Source organism: Penicillium solitum (genome assembly GCF_028829755.1).
Source record: "Penicillium solitum strain IBT 25940 chromosome Unknown utg000001l_segment0_segment0, whole genome shotgun sequence".
Classification (NCBI taxonomy): Eukaryota; Fungi; Ascomycota; class Eurotiomycetes; order Eurotiales; family Aspergillaceae; genus Penicillium; species Penicillium solitum.
In genome coordinates this window covers 2,859,744-2,872,331 of record NW_027072121.1, presented here as the reverse complement: position 1 = coordinate 2,872,331, position 12,588 = coordinate 2,859,744, and the positions used below count along the sequence as shown (strand labels likewise).

The 12,588-nt window shown below is 47.9% G+C and overlaps 6 protein-coding genes across 6 annotated transcripts; 3 read left to right on the top strand and 3 right to left on the bottom strand.

Moving 5' to 3' along the window:
* Positions 1 to 539: 539 nt before the first annotated feature.
* Positions 540 to 872, bottom strand: N7455_001096 (uncharacterized protein; the record flags this gene model as incomplete). Its single annotated transcript, XM_065603940.1, has 3 exons — positions 540 to 577; positions 640 to 692; positions 754 to 872. The coding sequence occupies 3 exons, from the start codon at positions 870 to 872 to the stop codon at positions 540 to 542; spliced, it is 210 nt and encodes a 69-aa protein (XP_065462431.1).
* A 497-nt stretch (positions 873 to 1,369) lies between these two features.
* On the top strand, positions 1,370 to 3,672 carry N7455_001095 (uncharacterized protein; the record flags this gene model as incomplete). Its single annotated transcript, XM_040950931.2, has 4 exons — positions 1,370 to 2,064; positions 2,121 to 2,795; positions 2,871 to 3,346; positions 3,410 to 3,672. The coding sequence occupies 4 exons, from the start codon at positions 1,370 to 1,372 to the stop codon at positions 3,670 to 3,672; spliced, it is 2,109 nt and encodes a 702-aa protein (XP_040818591.1).
* A 637-nt stretch (positions 3,673 to 4,309) lies between these two features.
* N7455_001094 (beta-N-acetylhexosaminidase) lies at positions 4,310 to 6,430 on the top strand (the record flags this gene model as incomplete). Its single annotated transcript, XM_040951440.2, has 1 exon — positions 4,310 to 6,430. One exon carries the CDS (start codon positions 4,310 to 4,312, stop codon positions 6,428 to 6,430), a length of 2,121 nt encoding a protein of 706 aa, XP_040817934.2.
* A 642-nt stretch (positions 6,431 to 7,072) lies between these two features.
* Positions 7,073 to 8,982, bottom strand: N7455_001093 (Hsp70 family protein; the record flags this gene model as incomplete). The annotated part of the gene is made up of 9 exons (XM_040951511.2): positions 7,073 to 7,313; positions 7,364 to 7,381; positions 7,435 to 7,532; positions 7,580 to 7,679; positions 7,742 to 8,000; positions 8,056 to 8,122; positions 8,185 to 8,735; positions 8,785 to 8,855; positions 8,918 to 8,982. 9 exons carry the CDS (start codon positions 8,980 to 8,982, stop codon positions 7,073 to 7,075), a joined length of 1,470 nt encoding a protein of 489 aa, XP_040818407.2.
* Positions 8,983 to 9,261: 279 nt separating this feature from the next.
* Positions 9,262 to 10,495, top strand: N7455_001092 (uncharacterized protein; the record flags this gene model as incomplete). Its single annotated transcript, XM_065603939.1, has 3 exons — positions 9,262 to 9,453; positions 9,545 to 9,965; positions 10,017 to 10,495. 3 exons carry the CDS (start codon positions 9,262 to 9,264, stop codon positions 10,493 to 10,495), a joined length of 1,092 nt encoding a protein of 363 aa, XP_065462430.1.
* A 127-nt stretch (positions 10,496 to 10,622) lies between these two features.
* On the bottom strand, positions 10,623 to 11,728 carry N7455_001091 (isocitrate lyase/PEP mutase family protein; the record flags this gene model as incomplete). The annotated part of the gene is made up of 3 exons (XM_040951735.2): positions 10,623 to 11,245; positions 11,318 to 11,465; positions 11,519 to 11,728. 3 exons carry the CDS (start codon positions 11,726 to 11,728, stop codon positions 10,623 to 10,625), a joined length of 981 nt encoding a protein of 326 aa, XP_040818282.1.
* Positions 11,729 to 12,588: the final 860 nt, after the last annotated feature.

Genomic DNA, 12,588 nt, shown 5'->3' with positions numbered 1-12,588 from the left:
ACGATTTATGCAGTTCAATTTCGATTATACTACAGTAAATATGACAAGTCCAAAAAGTACTATTTTATGCATTTTCTCTTACCCCGCTCCCCCGGTTTTCCGTGCGGAGAAAACGGTTTGATGGAATTTATATCACCACACTTCTCTACCTATGTGGTTTGCCCAAATTATATATAGAATCTAACAAAACTCACTCGTGAAAGCCTTTTCTACCAGAACAAGGGAGAAAGAAGGCCAAACCACAATTTGCTGCGCATGACGAGCCCCCTACATCCAGGTATTCTACACTCATACAAGTTACTGGTTGATCTTATTAAACCTAACCTAATCTCTAACCCACAACTTGGCATATTCGGAGAGAGGAAAACTGGAGCAAGGGGTAAAAAGGACATGATGTTGATAAATTATAAATTATGAAGTTTCTAGTTATATAACAAGGGATTCAAGATGTTCCCCCAACAAATGTTGTATCAAAATGCTTTTAGTACTTCCTGGTTCCAAGGAGGTTGGTAATGATTGGTCACTGAGATGATTGGATATCAATTTCTGCAGCAAGAGCCGAAGCACATGTCGGCAGCTAAATAACGTTTCCCCATTAGCCGATGTTGCATATCATTGCATTGGGATTGGGGTACTCACCATTATAATTCTGGGGGAGACCATGCTTTTTATATCTGGGTGGTTGTGTCTGTCTAGAATGAGTTAGCATTGCGATGTTCTCTATTATTATATGTATAGTTGGAATAATCATACCGTGGGACCAGTGTAGTTTCGGATGTTGTATCACCCTTGACCTCGGGCTCTTGGCTAGAATGTCTGGAGAAAATAGCCTTGAAGTGATCGTATCGGCTCAATCCGCTGCTTTGAGACATTGTGAGGTTATGGTAATTGATATTCCGGAAGTGGAGGTATGAGATTTGGGTTTAAGATAGTTAAGCAATGTCTTTATGTTTGGCTGGATATATTTGTTTTAATTGACATAGATATCTACAGCCAGGATATCCAGGCCCTTTATATCTGTTACTGTCAGTAAAAATTTGCATCGAAAGAGGCGTTGGCCGTTGAACGTATGCCGAAGTGGCCATTATACTGTCTTCGCCGGTCGGTTCGCCGAGACCGGCAGATGACGTCATTCCTCTGCTGTCGGCTCACTGGCATCTTTCGCATCTTTGGGTATGATTGTTTCGCTCTACCTAGTGTGGAATTTTTCTTACCTGTGACTTCGGCCAGTCGTTTCGGCCACTCATCTCGGCCACGCATCTCGGCCGCCCACTGTTCTTCGTTCGCCGAACAATTTCTTCACTGGAATGACCTGATAAATGCGCATTAGCCTGCATTCCTTGCGTTCGCCGATCATCTGAAACAAGTCATGTCTTCTCCCCTTTCTGCTCGGCCATATCGGTCAAAACGTCAGCGCCCATGTGATCAATGCCGTGCCCGCAAGCTGGGTTGTCAAACTGACGGCGGAGGCCCCTGTCAACGATGCCGATCGGCCAAACTGGAGTGTACCTTTGATAATCCTCCACCAAAAAGAGCCCGAAGCACGGGGAACTTTTCACCCTTTGTCGCTCAAAGTGTAGATGGGAACACACTTATCTCGCAACCAGGCGACACTAATTTCACTCGCGAATCCAGTTGGGCAGGGAGTGGAACACAAAGCGTCGAACCACGATTCCCACCCATCGGCCTCGATCCGAGTAATACTGGGGTATCTCCAGGCTCCGGTGTTCTAGGCCCCGGAAGACCCCCGACACAATTTGTGCAGAGCATTGATCAACTGGAACACGGTCATGCCCAGCTTTTCGGCGCATCGGCGGAATCAGACCCTTGGCTGTTAAGGCACTGTTGCTTTGACGATTCTGGCATGAAATATTTCTACAAAGTGCACTTTCGCAACGCCGGGGGTGTCCCTACGGCACAGAGAATTCCAATACATTTCATGATTTCGTCGGAAGAGCTCACCACCTCCATTAAGCATGAAACTAGGGCCGGCGTCGGCGAAGCGACACGGGAACGTCTGAACTATCTAGTACCCCCTGAGTATGGAAGAAGGCTGGTAGCTTTGTGAGTATTACCCCTCAATATACGACCGAAGCATCACTGATCTAACAGAACACCAGATTTGTCAAGTATGTCTTCCCTGCCCTGCCAATCATTTCCCGCTCCCAACTAGGGTTGACTGCGGCGACATATCAGCTACCGGAGCTGTCGGCATTAGAAAAGGTGCCTGTGCACCTTCTCGCGGCCATATACGCATCGGCATTTCCATTTGTCGCCCATGACGACTATCTCTGTGTGCTGAACACGTATAATGCGTCACCAGTTGACACATTGTGGCGGATGGTCTATGAACTCGTGACCGAAGAGATCCATAGTCCCCGTTTGGCCGTGCTGCAAGCAGCGCTGTTATATATACACCAACAGCCAAAAGATGAGACCCGCCTGACGACCGCCGATACCCCGTTCCTGTGGTCCTTCGTCGGCCAAATCGTTGGGTTGGCCTGTTCTCTCGGCCTTCACATCGAATGCCGCATGTGGGGCATTCCGGCATGGGAAAAGCGCCTCCGCCGGCGGTTGTGGTGGGCCGTGTATGCCGAGGACAAATGGCGCAGTTTGCTGATGGGACGTCCACCATATATCCATCCCGCAGAGTGGGACGTGAGTGAATTGGATGAAGGGGACTTTTTAGTGGGCCCACGACAAGGATTCTCAACTAGTTCCTGTGATACCGAGATTCCATTCCGATACCTCGTCAATCTCACACGAATCGGCGAGGAGATCCATGATACATTCTAGTAAGTGTTGACTCTCAGTAGAGCCCCTTGATCGTTCGCGGGCGAAGATTCAACCTTGCTAACCCTAATACGTAGCACGCTCCGAGCCTCCCAATTCTTGAACGCAAACTTTATCGCCTCGGCCGAGCTAGGCCGCGGGCTGCTTGAAAAGTTGAATGGCTGGTATTCTTCTCTCCCAGAGACTTTTCGACTTCCCAATTGGAGCAAATCCGTCAATGGCCTTGCTCCGTACCCCACCTCGATCCATTTTGCTTACCTGTTGCTCGTGGTCTATGTTTACCGTGCGATGCTCAGACCGATGGCGCGATCATCCGAACCGCCGCTTATTTTTGACTTGGAAGATCTATCTGCCACGTCACCTTTGCCCGTAGATGAGTCGATGTTAGACTTCATGGATCTCCCGGAAATAGAATCGTTACCGGAAATATCCATCTCCGACGAGTTTGGTACTGGCGATGCCACTCTACAAGCGGCAGAGAAGTGTGCCTCCATATTGGTGAACTTTGCGAGACGACTGACGTCTAGTGATTTCACGGCATTCTGGTATTCATGTAAGCTTCTCACCTTGGCCTCCACTATCTCACCTGACTGGGTGCTAACATCTAACGTTATAGGGTCACGAATCGGCTTCGCTACAATTTCAAACTACCTCATGTTGCTACTGGTACAGGCACCAAATATGGCACATGCAATACGGGGAAAGCATCTAGTAGACTCGTGGCTACAGGTTCTGCGATGTCAAAGCCAAAGTTTTCCACTTGTGAAACTCGGGCTTGCAAGACTTGATGCCCTTCACTGGACAGGACTGGGAAATACCTTTGTCCTCCCTGTGCACGTTCAAGCAGCTATGGCAAACCCGGATATACCAGAATCTTGAGCAGATGATATCGCGGCACTTCTTCTTGGGTGCATATTCACTTACATCTATAGTATTCCTCATCAACCGTATCATTGCCGGTTTTCTTCCAACCAATTGCCCGGAGAAAAGCGAAACGACGGAAATAGTAAATGGCCCAAAGAGATATATAGACCACATACGGTGGTATGTATATTTTAATAAAAGTTGATTCTACGTTTTCTTCTCTTCTTTACCAACGAGAAACAGTGAATCGAAGGAATTTGTCAACATTCAAAACGACATCTATGCCGATGAAAAGCGAGAAACAGCAATGATCTGTAAAAAATACAAATCCCCCGCATCCGGGTGACAGCTCATCGGCCTCGACATGCGGGCTTCGATGAGGCGAGGCTTCACATTCCAGCAAGTAAGCAAAACATACTTAATTAGTTCAGTGTGTTAATGCAACCTTCTTATCTATATCCCAAGAAGCAGAGGAAGTAGAATATCCACAATAGCCACCACTGTGCCAATCTAAACTCCACATTTCCCCGCAAACCCCTTAGTTACCCCCACGCCACTGTACAATCAGGAATGTAACGCTGCCACTGGATACAACCCCTTGCTTTGCATAAAAGGTCGGTTCAGATCGTAGCGAACATCACAATGTCCAGATATGAAGTGGATTGTCCTCTCCCTCGCCGCAGTCGCGTCTGCGCTGCAGATCCTGCCCCCGGTGCACTTTGATAACACCGGCTCAAGCCATAACAAAGGCTTTTCATTAGCAACCACCGACCGGACAATCTACCTGGATGCCGATTTCGCTAGCTGGAAGGATCAGAATGGATTGACGCTGCTTCCACCATCGGCATCCGACTTCGCCAACACATTTCGCGACGACTTACAGGAGCTGACAAACAGTTCCTGGGAGCTTCGCACGGTTAAGCAAATTCCCAAACACGCGTCGGGAATATTCCTCGGTCGCGTAAACAATCCGGAACGGTTTACCTACGAAAATGGACGCGAGACCGAGGAGGGATATGAGTTGGAGATCCAAGATGGCAGTGTGTTTATTCGAGGCTCTGGCGCGCGAGGTATGTGGTGGGGGACGCGAACGCTCCTCCAGCAGCTCGTTTTGACACGCCCATCCCTACCATCCGGTCGCGTGGAAGATGTCCCCGCCTATGCCACTCGTGGATTTCTGCTAGATGCTGGCCGCAAATGGTATTCCCTGGAGTTCTTGAAGGATTTGTGCACCTATGCCTCGTTTTTCAAAATGTCCGAGTTCCAGTACCATGCGACTGACAACTATCCACTGAGTCGCGGTCAGAACGAGACGTGGAATGAAGTCTACTCGCAGTTCTCTTTGCATCCCGAAAGCGAGGCTCTTCATCCTCTTGTCCAGCGTGCTAATGAAACGCTGTCCCGGGCTGAGTTTGATGACTTCCAGCACCACTGTGCTCAACGAGGTGTTACAGTGATGCCGGAGATTGAAAGCCCCGGGCACTGTCTCACGGTTACGAAATGGAGACCTGAGCTCGCGTTGGATTCCAAGGAACTGCTTAATCTCTCCCATCCGGACACTGTTCCTTTGATGAAGTCCATTTGGGCCGAGTTCCTGCCTTGGTTTCACACAAAGGAGGTGCACATCGGCGCCGATGAGTACGATCCTAACTTTGCGGACGACTATGTTGAGTTTGTGAACGAAATGTCCCGTTTCGTGCAAGAAACATCTGGGAAAAGTGTCCGTATTTGGGGAACATACGAGCCATCAAATATTACCATTGATAAGAATGTTACAATTCAACACTGGCAGTATGGACAATCAGACCCAGTTGATCTAGCCCGCAATGGCTACCAGGTCATCAACTCAGAGGATTGGTGGGCCTATATGTCGCTGAAAAGCGACCATGTGCCTATCAGCCCAGCACCCTATCCGCAGTTCTTCAACAATGCCCGTGTTCTCAACTTCGCCGATCAGGACGGATGGCAGTGGACACCGGAGCTCTTAAATCCGGTGAACACGACTGAACAACCGGACGCCAAAGCTGTACCAGGTGCTCTTTTGGCTGCCTGGAGTGACAGCGGCCCGGACGCCACTACTCAACTAGAAGCTTACTATGCAATCCGTGATGGAATTCCGGTCGTAGCTTCACAAGCGTGGGGTGGTGCGCGTGGACCTCGCCTGCACGAACAAACCTTGGACAAATCTATTGCAAAATTATCCTCTCAAGCTGTGGGACAAAATCTTGACCGACGCCTCCCAGGAGAAGGGAGTCATGGATCAGGACCTTTGCTTTCATGGACAAGGCCAAAAACAAAGTCCAACCAGGATGAATATAATCTAGGCTATGGCAGTAAGGGCATGGGTTATACCCTCCAACTAGATGTCACGGGTCCTTTCTCTTTACAGTCCCCCGATGCGACACTTACGTTGTCATCAGACGGTGAATTGACCTTTGTTTCCGATGGATGGCCATACCCACTTCGATCTGTTGCTGAGACCGATGGCTTCGACCAAGACCAGCCAGGACGAATTTGGGCTAACAAGACTACCTCAAGCCATGAGGTTGTGACAGTCCCCCGCAAATCACAGGTCACTATCTCCACGGACGAGATCTATGGAAGTCGTGTGTGGGTGGACGGAGCCTTTGTCGGTCGCTTTGAAGTCTTTATCTACGGCGGAAAGAATCAAGTTTTCTCATGGGGTCAGATGGCCTTTGTGGCGCCGTTGGATGTTTTGGAAGGCTCGGGTTTGCAACATTTGGCTGTTTTTCAGGGTAGCAGGGATGGTTGATATTGAATATCGGCGGAGCTAGCTAGAACGCTTTGCCTCATACTTCATCACAAGGAAAGGAAATATCAGGGTCATATTGCTAGCTATCTCTGTCTTCTCAACTGTATCATGGAGCCATTTTCAAGCGATCAAGCTATTGAGCCTGTAAGAAGCACAGCCCCGCCTATCATAAGCGAAAGGTTCCTTTCAAACCAGCTATCTTGATACATACCTTTCCTGGCTGACCGTAGTAGAATTCAATAGCGAGATCTCACGCTCCCGTAAGAGACACCATTGAACTGTAGATCAAACAACAACGATGCGGAAGTTGGCGTCATAACTAACTCAAAGTCGACTTGATAGAATTATCGTCTTTTGGAGTTCGTTCTCTTTTTAAAAAGCTCTTTCGGGATTCTGCTGAGATCTGCCTCCAGAGAACAAAGTTCCGCGACACCTCTTTAAATCAGTAAAAGGCGTTTTATATGTATTGGCGACATGGGTACATACTGGAATCCATCGTTTTGGGGGCTGCGGACGCCTGACAAAACAGCAACGATTGGTGAAACACGAAGGATTCGCGAACGCCTACCACATGGTAGAATTTCATTCTTATTGGCTCGCTCTCGGCCACGGATTTTCCCTCAAAGACCCTCAGATAAGCATTCATTGCCCCAAAGGAATAGTCAATGAACACTGGAGGTTACTCACTTTGCGGATATACCACCTCATAACTTTATGCACATACCATTTCTCTTCATAATCACACCAGATGAGGTTTTTGTCTGCACGTTTGTCTGCGCGGTGGACTTTGGAATCAAACGTGACTCTCATATCGATCCCATAGTTGCATCGGGCAATGCGACTCTCGACCTGGTTGCCTTCTTGCCCACGGATGACAGCACCACTGAGTCTGTTAGGTATAAAACAAGTGTTGAGAATGATTTTGATACGTACCGAGCAACGGCAGACCACCTATTTCTTTTATATTAGTATCAGGTTGAGTTAGCCAAAGATCGAGAACTTACGCGTTTGGGGGCTGCATGATTTGGATTCCGTTGGAAGCAGCCTGTAGGCGCTTAAAGAGATACTCCGAGGCTTCAAGGCCCCCGACCAGAATAATAGCCTACTTGGAATTAATGGAGCTTCTTTTGAAAGTCCTTGGGGTTTTACCTTAGTTGAAAAACCTGCTTTCTTGACGCTCATTTTCTGCTCGGTGACAAGATTCTCGATCTGCTTGACGATGGGATCGAAGACTCCCTTCACTTGGTCTCTGTATCTGCATTAGAGTGGCCCGTGGTCGAGGTGATGAAGTAAAGATGTTTTTATACGTACCTGTCTAGATATAAGTGCCCCTCGCTAAGGTCGACGTTTGAGATCCCCGAAACCCCAGGAACTGGGATCCAATATCCTGGCTCGCACATCTCGTCGTCGTCGAGAGGACCTGTGTAACCAGGCTTTATGTAGTCTTGCCAGTATTTCCGTGCAGCCCTTACAGTAGACTGGCAGATCGGTTGATCTGACTGTTTCTCAATGATGTCTTTGATAAGTGCATCGAAGCTCTCATCCAACATCACTGAGCCACAAACAGCGCCTAGAATTTGTCAGAGAGAAGCAAGAGTAGAAGCGTATGAGCCTTTGATAAATACCAGTTCCCTTCGTGGCTTCCTCGAATCTCAAAGGCTCGGTTTCCTTGACGCGATAGGTAATGATATCCTATTATATCACTCAATTCTGTCCAATCAGTTCCATACTAGGAAGACTTACGACTGTCCCACCTCCAGCATCACAGACAACCAAGCAGTCTCCTTCCCATAATTTGTCAGGTTGTTGAACTCCAATTCATTGTCGGATGAGGTCCATACCGCGATTGTATTTGGTTGAATTGTCCGAATTGCACACACCGCAGCTGCCTCCGGCTCAGACAAGAGTCCCAAACTTGCAGGAGGGATACCAGCTCGGTGTGCGGCCTGCATAGTAAGATCTTTGGCTTTATCAGACCACACAGCGGGGACAGTGAGGACATATTCCAAGTCCACGGTTTGCAGCGCAGTACTAAAGCGGCGTGTCAAGACATCCTGGGCGTGGGCGACTAATTTTCCCAAGTAGTCACCAGCCACCTCCACTGGCGTTTTATCCAGGTCTTTGATAACCTCTTGAGATTTAATAGCAGGTGTGTAGCGGAATTTCTGACTCTCATCTAGCAAAAGCTTAACTCCTTGGATGAGCCACTGCTTCTTGCCCGGATGGATCGACTGGTCAGTTTGATAACCCCATTTCATGTGCTTGCCGTCGTAGGAACATAGAGTTGGAACTTTCTGGCTTGTGACTGTTGAACAGTTAGTTTGATGAACTTATCTGTTGTCTTCTAGACTCACTGTTGCCACCACCTGGCCATGTCTGAATGAGCTCAATATCATCAGGGCAGTCTTGAAACCCCCAGGCAACGCTGTAAAGGTCAGTAAACTACTCCATCACTACCATCAACACACCATATCTATGGATACTTACCCGCTGAAGGTTGTTCCGAAGTCAACACCCACTATGAGTTTTGGTTTCTCCCCTGTGGTCGCCATATTGAATTTGTACCCCTTGTGTCTTTATTAGCGAGTCTTGGAAAGTCAAGAAAGTGAAAAGTTTTTTACGGCGTGGGGAACTAATAAATGATATTTCTTCAATCAAATGTTTGCTGTTTCGCAAGTTTGATATCATTGACTCCTGCGCTTAGCCGCAATGAGCGTCGGCGTGAGGCATATTCCTACCACATCAGGTAATTGTGTTGTCATCAATTTGGAGAATGTTTCATGAGTAAAAATTGTATTTCAAACTTCCCATCATTCAACTATCGGTACACAATGTGTTCTCAAGACCAACCTGAGCCTGAACAGGCGAACAAGAGTACTCAAACCTCCCCAGATTCATCCTCGAAATGGGAGCAGGTTACTGTTGGTTCGTTTTTGCCACCATGGCCTTCATGGAATTCGCTAAATTCATTAGCTTGCGTGGATCATAAGGCCATGTGTGACGAGGTTGAACAGCTCCATGAGGTCTGTGATGAAGGTCCCCTCTACACTTGGTTTTATCTAACGAACAAACCAGCGAATCAAAATCGCAGAACAAAAAGTAGGTTTCTTTCAGAGGGGACGGATACTCGCAGAGGAGCAGGCTCGTCAACGAGGCGAACTTCTCGAAAATGCTATTAGCGAAACAAAAGTAGCCAGAAAACAGAACCGAACCCTCATGACCAAGATAGCAAGCCTACAAGCCGGGATTGAGACTTCCTCTGACGAAGAAGCTAAACGAGAGATGTGCCTACTCTATCATGATCTTGCAAACTGGAGGTTTACTCATTTCGTGGCAAGGCCAACACCGCAACAAAGAAACAATGTCACGCATCCCATGTCAAGATCAGATATGCTTGATATCTCGACATTGGATATCATCCAGGCGGATATTGCCGCGCTAATTTATCGGTCGTTTTGGAACCGATTTATGGTGGGATCTGATCACCTTTGGAGTAATTATCTTCGCAAGATCGACTCCGAAATAGATAACCAATGTAAGCGCCCAGAGATGAATCACTATTGTCACTGCTTTCTAACAACAGAAGTTTCTAACCACATTTCCCGGCATTGGAGATGTGCGATGAGCTCTGCCATCCTATCATTGGAAGCCCCTAGTTTACAAGAACAGTGCAACTGGATCATCGAGAAGGTAGAAGCCTGCTTCGGTCGTTATGCTGTCACCGACAGACCAAAACGCATGCAACAGCTACATGATATCATTGCGCGCTGCATCAAGTTCAAACATAAATTGGACTGTCAGGAAGACAGATACATCTTTTGGGGCAGTTACCAATACGGATTACCGTTCCGGGATGAGAAAATGCGTACGCCCACAGAGGAAGATACCTCGGATGGATTCGTCCAGGCTAGCTTGTGGCCTGGTTTATATAAGGTTGTTCAAGAGGGCGAATGGTCTATCGTTGAAAAGGAGATTGTGAAAAAGATTCCCCCGGTGACCCTTTCGGTTGAAATGAGCGATGAAATGGAATCCCACGAAGATGACCGAGACTTGGATGAGATTTAAAACGACGACATGCGGGGAAATTGTATATTGCGACTATTGCTTCCAATTTGAATATCTAGCTAATAGAAACTCCGTTGCTTGTCCAATGCAAAACATGCATATATCAATACTAGTTACTACCTAGATACTAGACTCCCTCGGCAAAACCGTCATTTCCGGATTCCGTGTCAACCTTCATGGAATCCATCAAACCACAGACCTCGAAGATCGTTCGTGGTCCTAGTCCCTCAGGTACACCGACTACTCCATCTGCCTTGAGGCGCTCCAAAGTGGCCTTTATGCCCATGTAGGCTGGGGTAATCGTGGCGAATGAAAAGATCATGATTCTGAAGCCCATTTCCTCGGCCTCCTTTGTGGTAATGAGAGGGCTCGCTCCATTCTCAACCATGTTGAGAAGAAGAGGCCAAGGTGCCAGATCCTGGACTGCTTGACGGGCTTGCTCTTTTGAAGTAAAGCCCTCAAGTAGTCCAACATCAGCTCCAATATCTCTGGCAGCCTTCAGCCGGCGGATGCACTCTTCATAGCCATGTTGCTGAAGTGCATCAGTTCGTGCAATCAGAACAATATCCGAGTGCAAGCGATCCTTGGTCAGCTTGGCAGCACGAATTCGCATGAGGTATTCCTCCAGGCCAACGACTTTCTTGCCATTGAGGTGACCACAACGCTTGTTTTGGATCTGATCCTCAATGTGGAAGCCAGCCACGCCCGCCTGGATGTATTGCTGCACAGACTTTGACACCATCAAAGGGCCTTGAAAAAAAGTTAGACTCCTTTTCAAACAAGTAATAAGGATCTATTGTTTTCAGAGTGCGGATCACTAACCTCCGTAGCCAGTATCCATGTCTGCAATCAATGGAGGTCCAAAGGGGTCCAAGTTTGCGATCATTTCGGCGTTGGTCTTCATGTCATGAAGCTGAGCCAGGCCGAGATCAGCCATTCCCAGGCGTGATGCGGTAGTTCCAGCACCAGTCTGTGAGCATGGTTAGTACACAGTGAGGTGGTGTTAGAGGTCAGATTTCTTACCATGTACAGTCCCTTGAAACCAACCTGCATGGCAATGCGAGCAGAGAGGCCATCATACACACCAGGACACACGATGAGCTCTTTGGTGTCTTTCAGCATGCGGCGCAACTTGGAAGCTGCAGGAATCACATAGAGAGAGACGGTAGGCTCCTGCCGGGCCCCGTTGACCTCGTAGTATCCATCCTTCTCGACGGTGATTGTGATAGTCATGTTGGAACTTTGGTAAAGGAGATGTCTTTTTGTTTGGACAGTTGGATTCTTGTAATACAGTCGAAGGACAACGCTGCTCTTTATATTTTCCAGTTCTATACCCCGCAAGTGAGTTTTGCTACATACAGAGACGCCAGTCCCAGAGGAGAAACGTCTGCCTGCTCGTAGAGGACAAAAGCATTTCACCAAAGGCAAAAGTCCTGGTTTCTTGGGGATGTAACATTCCACCATCTGCCAAGACGTTCAGATGGCTTATCTTCCTTCGCGTCGTACTAATCCTAGATCACCTCAGCTGAGTGAGTCCATGAAGAGACTAATTGCGCGAGACTAACAGCGCTAGTCGCCGGGGCAGGTGTTCAGATTATTCCCATCAATCAAGAGCCACAATAGCGTTGCATACATATATCTCCGCATGGAGAGCCAAGATCTAGATAATGCATGTTTACATTGGGCTTTCCAGGTTGATTGGGATAGGCTGGGGATGGGGAACTCGACCCACAATGTTGATCCTGAGGGCTTGCTTCTCAGAGAAATTTAATCAATCTGAGTACCTTGGCAAGATGACTGCATATTGTAAAGTGTTGCAATGCATTTTGCGCTGTTTTTCACGGGAGAGATCTTCGCCACGCCATCTTCAGAGGGGTCCCTTCTCTTGGCTCAATGCACCGTTCCACAAAGACCGTCGTTCGCCAAGCTCTTCAGACCGGGAGATCATCACCCAAAAAACACAAAAAAACACAAAAGGTGCTATTGTAGTGCCGTGTAGCGAATCAACGCGTACTGTCGTGCAATGTGTACCTTGTGTACACGAAAGTGCCAAGGTAGGTAAGTAAAGGCTCCTCTAGCCTTGTTGGGGCTAT